Source organism: Pholis gunnellus (genome assembly GCF_910591455.1).
Source record: "Pholis gunnellus genome assembly, chromosome: 2".
Classification (NCBI taxonomy): Eukaryota; Metazoa; Chordata; class Actinopteri; order Perciformes; family Pholidae; genus Pholis; species Pholis gunnellus.
This window is the reverse complement of record NC_136536.1, coordinates 13265692-13275676: the sequence shown is the minus strand read 5'-3', so window position 1 is coordinate 13275676 and position 9985 is coordinate 13265692. Positions and strand designations below refer to the sequence as shown.

The 9985-nt window shown below is 43.1% G+C and overlaps 1 protein-coding gene across 4 annotated transcripts in view; it reads left to right on the top strand.

Moving 5' to 3' along the window:
- The first annotated feature begins 287 nt into the window (after positions 1-287).
- The window catches only part of fmnl3 (formin-like 3), a 33180-nt gene continuing 23482 nt past the window's right edge, over positions 288-9985 (top strand). For all 4 annotated transcript variants that reach the window (XM_079176304.1, XM_079176305.1, XM_079176302.1 and 1 more), the window contains exon 1: positions 288-844. In XM_079176304.1, the coding sequence (XP_079032430.1) occupies positions 731-844 (114 nt within the window). In that variant the 5' untranslated portion in view covers positions 288-730. The remainder of the gene's footprint in view (positions 845-9985) is intronic.

Genomic DNA, 9985 nt, shown 5'->3' with positions numbered 1-9985 from the left:
CTAAAACATCATATTTTTTGTGTGTTGATGAAATATCACATGTGGCCAGCAGGTGGCGACATAGTGCTGACAAACCCTCACCTTTCCGTCCAGTTGTATTTAGGCTCACTGCCTACAGATGTGAGGGTGGGGGGGGGAACAGAAATTAAGCGATTGACAGGTCTTTTGACCAACAGCAGCGCCGCCTCCTCCAGCTTGGGGCGGGACGAGAGAGAAAACCTTCCCTCTGAGTGGAGGCAACAGCAAAGAGTTTAATCAGGATCACACAACAATAATGAATGGAAACACGTCGTAGCCAAGAAAGTTGAGCAGCAACTTAAAGTAACTGTTGCTCGGCATTTGAAAGTTGTCTGTCGCGAGGGGAAATCCGTTTTAAGTAATGGATTGGCCAGGCAAATTAGAAAATACTTTCTGGAAGAGAAAGCATCTGCACTTTGATTGTTACTTTTGAAAGTATACGTTTTTTTAAGGGACGCTACTGTGGAGCACACTGTAAACCTTAAACGCGTGAGTTAAGTGTAAATGGCATTTTGGGACAGTGACACGAGACTACTGCACTGTCAGCGGGTTATCTCGTTTTTGGAGAAGCGGTTTTATGGATTAATCCGTGATTGAAGTTGTTGGAATATTTGGGAGATTTTTTGATCTTTGTTTTGCTTGGATTATCACCACTGGAAGAAATTTTAAGGATTCAAGTCGACCCGGAGGATACAGCACATCTGGGTGGAAAATGGGTAATATAGAAAGCGTGGATGGCCAGTCGGAGATGAAGCATCACATCATGCCCATGAAGGTTCCCATGCCCGAACCCACCGAGCTGGAGGAGAAATTTGCCATTGTTTTGGTGAGTTGTGATCGTCTCAGTTTGTGGTCAAAGAGATATATCTACCACCTTTAAAAGATGGTGCATTTTAACTTCTGTTCTGTCTCCATCTGCCTCATAAATTAATCATTTACAGAATTCAAATTCAAAATACTGCCAGCATAAACATCCCTAATAATGGATGGTGTTTCTGTAACAAAAGAGTGTATTTGTGCGCTCTTTTTTTTTTGTGTGTGTGTGACTTGGGCCTGGATGATAGTGTGTATTTACATTTCTGTATGGTCCATTAAGAGCTGCAGATATTCATTTAGATGAACCGACCTGTGCTGTTCCGCCCCTCATCCCCCCCCCCCCTCTCTCTCCTGCGGTTCTTTTGTCTCCCCGAAAGTCCGACAACTCAGCGTTTGGCTGAAGTAAGCATGGTGTGAGTTGGCAGGGGTTTGGCATTATACTGTATATCCTTGACAGAGCACATCTCGGCATTCTTCGCCTGGGTTTCTTTTTTTAAAGTGTTCTCGCGCTGCACGCGAAACCATCTGAAAACAGCATTTTCTGAATTCCCCCAAAACTCCCACGCACAGTCTCTCTCCTCCCTTCACACTCCTCATCGGGCTGGAGTTGAGCTGTCGGGAGCGCTTTGTATTAATGAGCACACAGTCAACACCCACTTTTACCGACTATCAACACAGTCACACGGTCACCCTGTCACACTGGGGACTTTACAAGTTTTCTCTTTTTTTTTCAGGAGCAATCATGTGGACTTAGAATAGCTTGAATGTCAGGCTGCAGTCAGTCATCTCCAGCGGTGGAAAATATCTAATCTGTAACAGTTACAGATTAGATAGTAACAGTTTCACGGACTAGAGTAGAGTTACAGTGTAACTCTACTTTAGTCCATTGACACACAGTTAACCAGCAACTATTTTGATCTACAGTTCATCATTTAGGTCATATTTTAAGCGAAAAACACCAAACATTCACTGGTCACAGCTCCTGCAATGTGAGGATTTGCTGCTTTTCTTCGTCTTATGTGATAGTAAACAGAATATTTTGGGGGTTTTGCACTGTTGAGAAAATAAAGTAAATAGGTCAATCATGAAAATAATCTTTGCAGTTGACACTCTTTCGCCCAAGTAGATTGTTGATCTACTTCCCTATTACAGAGTAGCCGGCAACAGTGGTTCCCAATCAGGGATTGAGGATTTGCAGGGGCGCAGGGGGTTACAAGATCATTCTGAGGGGTCACCAGATAAAAGGGATAATTAGAAAAAATCACTTTCTTTTATCAAAATGTAGTGTTTTTTTTCTTGACGTTAACAATTTGCAATAAAGTTCTTTTACACCAGGAAGTCATGCAGGCAGGTGCATTGAATCAGAAACCCTTACTCGCTCACGTTGTTCACAATGTTTTGATACTCAGCCTGTAAATGCATGTTTAATTTTGCCTGATAAAGGGATTGTAAGTACTCACTATGTGCCCTTTTCCTGTGACGTAGTGAACTATTTTCGCCTCTACTGGGCCTCTAAAAATCCTTTAACGGAACAGTTCAACATTTTGGAAGTACTTTTCTTACTTTCCTGCCGTGAGTTAGATGAGAAGAAAGATACCACTTAAAATCGGAAGCTTAACTTTGCATAAAGATTGAAAACAGGTGGAAACAGCTAGCCTGTGTGTTTTTTGGTTTAATTCATACTAAAACCTGTGATGCTGGGTGGACATTGCCTCATTTTAAGGAGTCACACAATCCAAAATTCAGGGAACCGCAGGCCTACAGTAAAGCATTAATGGCACAGTTAAGGAAATACAACATTGCAGTTTGCTTTGGACAGAAATGGAGCTTTTGTCTTAACAATATCTGAGACATTTTTGCCACTTTGAAGAGAACTGGCCTGACCTGGAAAGCTAAACTGTTTGCTTCATAAAATAGTTCAGGACGCCGCATTGGCCTTTTCACAGTCCCACAGTGGTGGAATATCTTTCAAAAGAGCCACTCTTTGTTATATTTAGTTGAGCAACATTTAAGTCATGCGGTGTTATTCACAGAACCTGTGTTTGAGTACTCGTTCCACACTTTCACCATCCAAAAAGAGAACAGAAACCTCAATAACATCCCTCCAACGTGTTGCTAAATAAAGCTTTTATCACCATATTACCTGTTTATTTTTTTGTTAAACAGTTGCGTGGAGGTTTCACACAGGTACTTATTTAAACATAACCACGCCCGGCCTTGCTTTTCTTCTGTTTAAGAGCTTGATTACAGCTTGAAGCAGCTACGAGCTGCTCAGATAGTCTCATTCTGGAACACTTTGTGGATCCTCCATGTTTCTGGAATAACGTCAGATCTATCAGCAGCTCCAGAGTGAAGCCCTCATATGAAGAGACTAGCACAGCAAGAAGCCATTCATGGCCTGCTTGTTGACTGCTGTGCTAATCCTCACTTATTACCACAATTATGCACCGTACTCCACTGTGAGCGCCATTGTGACAGCTCAAGTCGTGTCTCTTTCGCGCAGATGGCTCCTTGCTTGGGACATTTTATATCAGCTTTTTCCATAGGATTTGTAGGCGTCACATTTCCCATAAAGAAAAAAAAAGACCAACTGCCTGGAGACTGGAACAATTTTCTGTTGTTTGACTGCCCTGCAACACAAAGTCAATCCCTGTTATTATGTTCAGCCGTGCAGAGCAGATGATTTCTATGCAAGAGGCAGTAGACTCAACATTTCAGTTGTGTTTTTGACTGGGAACGTGTTTCAAGCTCTCCAACCCCACCCCATCCCATAGTAGCCCCAGATTTCCTTTACTTTGTGGGAAAGAACAACATGCTTGTATATTTTAGTGTTCTTATCAGACAATGGACGTCTCTCTGCCCTGCTGGCCCCTTGTTTCGAGATAAAGGCACGTCCAAAGCTTCTGTCTTAGTGGTTGGAGCTCTTCAGGAAGACGAGGCCATGGATCTGTTCTCTGACAGTGGCTGTAAAGTATCATATGCTCCAAAAATAGTCTGAGGGATTCACTCTGCCCTTTCTAAATTGAGCAGGTTTCTTGGTTCAGTATTTGTTAAGCGGGGGACACAACCGGCTTCGTCGCAGCCTCACAAATAACACGCGTTTCATAAATGGATATTTTGAAAGGTGTAAATTCCCCTTCTCTGGACCACTGTGTCTCCTGCTGCACGGTGGCATGCCGGCGTGAATGGATGTGTCTGCATCTGCGTGGCGGGGACTGCCCTCTCCTCTCAGACACAGCTCACAGACGTCCCACTGGACTTGACAGCAGCCCATAATGATGTCATGGGTGCAGCAGCCTTCGCCAGTGTAGTAATATCCCAGGGCTAATGACTTTAACAGGACTGCTCTACTGTAGACGGTGGAGGGGAGCGGAGGAGGGGCGAGACCCCTTGGGTTAGCTTCAACTTCTTCATGCGGTCTGCTAATAAAATGCCTGGGTCCATTCTAACCGGCAGCATGTGCTAAAGGCATCGTCTCCTTCTCGTCTCTTTTGTCCGGCGTCCTCAGCAACAGCCCGAGCTCTGTCTTTTGTGGCTGGAAACAGCTGCCTGGCATTTTCCTTTCTTCCTTTTACAGGGGAAATTGCATTGCTTCCAATGGTCGCTGTGGTTGGTTCGCTTTACAATAAGAACTGTGTTCCTTGAGGCTGCTACTGGTGCATAACATGCCATTAGTTCAGCTAGTGATACAGATATACCGAGACCTCACAGATGCACAACATAGAAGCCATATCTTTAAGATTATACCTTCGTCATTGGTAGCATCCTCTTGATAGTTTTGGCCCTTTTTCCCCCTTTCTTTGCTACTTATCCTTGCTATTCCAAATGAAAGTGGAACCTCTCATTCACTCACCCACGCAGTGTTTCCTACCCTCCCATTCCTGTCCTACAAAATACCCTTCTCCATATGACTCTGTCCTTGTGAAGATGATGTGAGATCAGTGAGTGGCATTTTCAAAGGTGCACGCCTGGCCTGGCCTTGGATCCTCTTTCAAAGTGCCCGAGCACCAGTCCACCGCTGGATTCCTGCGGTCTAGTCCCGGCTGAGGCCACAAGAGAACTCCGAAAGGGAAAATTCTCTTTTGAACTGGCGGTCTGCCACTGTTCTGGGTTTGTAATGACTTAACCAACGTTATTAAACAGCGCACACATATTTAAAAGCTGTTATGGGTGCAGCTTTTGATTATTTACACCACTTGAACGCGTTGGAAACCATTCTAACCGATTTGTCTGACTCACAGTCTTTTACGCTGTTACATCAAGTTGCGTCACTCGCAAATGTGCCGTCGCAGCTTTTCTTTTGAGATTTGATATTATCAACACTTGAGTAGCAGCAAATGTTGGGAAAACTACAAATGAAAAAGTGGTAGAGAAATCCGACGTGCTGACGATGTGACTCCAGCTGTCTGTCTGACATCACTGTGTCTTGATGGCTGAAGTCTAAAGAAAGCTGCAGTGTCTGATAGATGCCACTCTAGTGGAACTAATGGACTCAAGCTGTGCGATGTGTTTATTGGACATAAAACCTAAATCATTTTCTTTTGTTGAATGGCGGTCGCAGTTTCTTTACGTGCGTACTATGTCTACCACTCCCTTTCTCTCACGCACCATCTTTTCTAAAATAAGAAAATGTGTTTGTTGCGTCACCTAAGTTTGAAGTGTGTGTGCATCTGGCTCAGCCACCCACCACTATATCCCAGGAAGAGGGGGATCATGGGAGTTGAGAGCACACAGTTAAATTGGTTTTAGATCAGCGGAGCAGGCAGAGGAGGTTCAGCACAAGGCTGTCCACCTGGCTCTCGCCACCCTCGGGCTACAATTACCCAATCTGGACCAGGCTTTATGGGGAGTTTTAGTGCTTCTCCACTTCTCTCCATGTCGTTATTTTGGAAAGCAAAGGTCACGTTAAAGACCACGACTGAGCAGATATAACACATCCCCATATAGCGACATTTGGGGAAATTTACTTGCTGCTTATTTGCTTTCTTGACAAGAGTTAGATGAGACGGTCAATAACACCATCATGTCTTTATGGAAGATATGAAGCTACGGTTATCAGCCAATCAGCTTAAAATACAAAAAACAAAGTGTAAAAGCGACAAGTTTTGTTTGGACATATATAGCCATGTTTACTATTTCCCCCTGTTTCCAGTATTTGTGCTAAGCTAGTTGTATTGGTTGTATTGATTTGCTATACGTGTATTTCCAAAAAATGCCGTCTATTACATTTAAAGCCAGACAGACCAACAGAGCTACAGCAATAGAAGTATTTGTTGTTTACTATTTCAGATTCTTTTCGGAAAAAGATTGTTCTTTTTCAACTTTCAAGCGTATAAGAAACAGCAACTCAGCAACTTGCACAAGTTGTTTGTGCACATCATTGAAATGTGTATATATATATCTGGATGTATTTATATATGCAAAGGATCTGCATGTGTTTTCCATTTCTATGCATATGTAAGTTGTTTTTTTTGGTGCGTGCATTTGTTGCGTGGGGGTTTGCATGCTTCTCTAATGCAGCTGCACCACGGCTGTAGGTTGGAGAAGTGGTTTCCTCCTCAATACAATGGGGACTCTGTCAGTCAGTGTTGTTTTAGAAAGGGGGCCTCATCCCCTGGTGCCCTTTGTGCCGCTGCACTCTTTTTACAGGGACGCTCAGAAGAACTGCCGTAAACCCATTTTAAAGAGCCAGTGGATTATAGCAGCTCCCTCTCCTACACACTGGTGACGTGATGTAATTATTTCCCAGGCCTTCCTCAAATGACATACAGTAGCTTTGCTATATCTTCTCCTTTTTCCAGACTTCTGCTTCTACAGTACCACTTAAGGTGAATGATGTCATATTGAGAAACAAAGGGGAACTTTTGAAGACGTGACGGGTAACGTGATTCAGTCGTTCTACGTGTCTTGACTGTCATTTGGTTCCTCTTTATATTATTATCACCGTTTCCCCCTCAATGCAAACTACAACCAAGAAGACGGATCCAGTTTGATTCAGAAACCTGTTATTCGTACACAGCCCAGGGTCAGATTTGTCGCCCTTTCTCTTTGGCCGACCTTCAACTTTTTAACTGGGCAGTGTGTCAAAAGGCCGGGCCAACATGAGTTATTGAGGCATTCATGTACCTGCATTCCTGACATTCCCTGTGTATATCATCTGTTGGCTGGGGCTTCCCTGGTCGCTGCTCGGACGCACGGAGGAGAACAAACAGGATGTTAGCCAAGCAGGAATGTACGAGTACCTCCGATTCATCACCGATTGTAGTATTTATTTATAACTCAGTCCTAACCTCCCTTATATCTTTGTTTGTGTTCACATTTCCTAGTTACAATGCTTAAAAACAAACAAATAAATAAGACAAAGTAGTTGTCAGCTGGGATTGCTGGGTTAGTTTTATCCCTCTGTTGTTTTGGAACACAAAAACTTTCTAGATAAGCTCGTTCGCTCGCGTTTGAAGCTTGAGGACCATCTGGCTTCAGAAGGACATTTTCGTCTTTATCTCAGGCTGTGGCCATTTGTTCGACTTGAAGAACCTTGTGATGATAACGGCCTCTCGCTATCACCGCCGTCGATGACACTGCCATGTCACCGGGAAAATATATGGATTAGCAAATGGGTTCTGAGTGGTAGTTCTTGATTTATCAACCCAAAACCAACTTCCTGTTGCTTTGACTGGCTGTGGAATGACCATTTGGTCCTGAGTTGTAAAGAAGGGACTGCAGGAAAAGTTATTTCTCTCAACAGAGTGACTCAAGAGGAGAGGTCGCATCGTAGAAGACGTGAGTTCATGAGGGAAGAGTCTTCAGAGTGCATTCAGGCAGGGGAAGGGAAGGTTTGTGGACTAGCAGGAGGGCAGAGAAGAAGGTGGGAAAACCTCACACCACAGCTGTAAACGGTGTTGCCTTTAAGCTCCTGATTTAATGGGGATTTAACACTCCATAATATGGGCTTCAGCCATTAGAGGAGCTTTGAGTTTTGACCATTTGTGCACTATTGCTGAAACAAACAGTGAAGTTATCAGATATGCGAGTGAAAATTTGGATCCATGATGAATCATTTCAAGTCATTTCAAGGCAGGCAAAAAAAAACCCCAAAATCCACTAGTGTCAGTCTCTCAAATGTGGCTTCTTTTGTCTGTTTTTATTTCATAAAACATTTGGTCATCGACTCACGTTTGCATGTAAATGAGAATAAACAAATAAACAAGCTCTTGATTAAGTATGTTTGCTTTATAAACGAGGACAAACATTCGGGGACAGGGAAGAGCTCCGAGCTCCATGAAAACTTTTCTTCTCCGCCTGTTAGAAAAACAACTTGTCCTCTCTGATGTCTGTCCCTCCCACCTTCACTCTCTGTCTTTGGGAGAGAGCTGGTAGCATCTGCTTTGTTGGGCTCCCAGTCCTCCAGTGTCTCTGTGCAGGACTCGGATGCTTTGTTGTGGTTGCCTGGTTCGTGTTACCTCGCCAAAGAGCGATAGGGCGATCGGATGTCTGCTCGCAGAAAGGGCGAGCAGTGTTTTCTCACACTCTGCTCTGTCGCTTTTCAATTCCACGAGGCTTACCTGGAAAAGACACCTACAGTTCATTCATACAAACATAAACACATTGTTAGAGTGGCTGTGCAAAAAAAAAAAACACACGCTCGCATTACACGTAACAGAAGGTACGAACCTGACATTACTCCGAGTTAAGGAAGTCCCTGCAGCCCAGTGACGACAACCTCTCATCCTGTCTCCTCTCATTGTGTTTCAACAGCAAGGAGAAGGAGGAATCCAAACAACAGCGTTCATTAATGAAAAGCTGGTGTGATTCACACTTTACCATGAATGATGTCATTAAATAAGGCCACCGTGCCTCGTTAAGCCCCACCTGATGCAGTCACCAGGGTATGAGTACAGTGTGACAGACAGGCGCTCAGATGTTGGTTTTCTATTTTCCCGTCCTGTTCTTCTTAGCGTTTGTGAGGGTGCAGTTTTTCCTGTGGGGACACATTTATCTTCAACTATATCCATCCGTCTCTGGCAAAAGAACTGGACCATCACTTTCTTTTCTCATTGTGAGGGCCTGAAATATGCTTAAATAAAACACAGTCATGCCAAGTCCCGTATTCATTCTGTTGTCTTTGCCTCCTTGTTGGCTCTGCCTCCTGACAGGGATCAGTGGCCGGCCTTTTTCCAACCTCTTCAGACAGTAACCCTCATTTCAGCTTACTGGTCTTATCTCTCCCCTCATTGGCTGGTTCAGTATTGTCCTTTTGTTACCGGATCATTGAAATACGTTCAGAAAAAAGTGTTCCTATTCCATACATATAGCTGAGGTGCTTTGAAACACTATATACCAATGCTTTTCTTATGGAGAAAAAAGAGCCAGACACCATTTTTATCTCTTAACATTTTAACATTAACAATCTATTGACCAATTTGATGTTCTTGAAAAGTAAAAAACAGACCAGATATCAGAGTCCTGGCAGCCGACTGAAATATCTTACAATGTCAGCTTTTTATTCTCTGAAAAGTGTCACAGGATTAACATCCACACAGGATCTGAAAAAGCTGATCCATGCTTTTATTCCTTGTAGGTTCGTAACTGTTTCTTTTCAAAGCTAAAGCTGAAGCTGTAACCCAATTGAAAAGAATATATTACATTAACGTTGAAGTCTAAAAGGTCAGAGTATTGATTTTAAAATTAAGTTATGTGTCTATAAATCAATTGATGGGTTAGGACCACCATTTATTGACACTGGTGTAATTATTTTCAAGGGACAGTCTGACATTTTGGATTTACGTTTTCTTGCTGAGAGTTACTCTCACATCTATCTATAAGCTACAACCAGTGTAGCTCTATCACACGTAATGTACAGGAAAGACACAAGAGGGGTTTTGATCTCCTCATTTAACTCTGATATATATTTCACAAATGTTGAACTATTCCTTCAATATTCAGATTTTAAACTTGTACTGTTATTTTCTAGTATTTGTCTTGTACTGGTTCTCTAAAAGACCATCTGTGAAGCGTCTTGAGTTGTCATTGCATAAGAAATGTGCCAGACATTAGTGAATCAATTAACCCGCCTTTCCTCGAATGTTTGATTCTCGCTCCGTGCATTGTGGTGTGCAGCGGTGACCCTTTGATTACGTTGGCTCACAGTTTA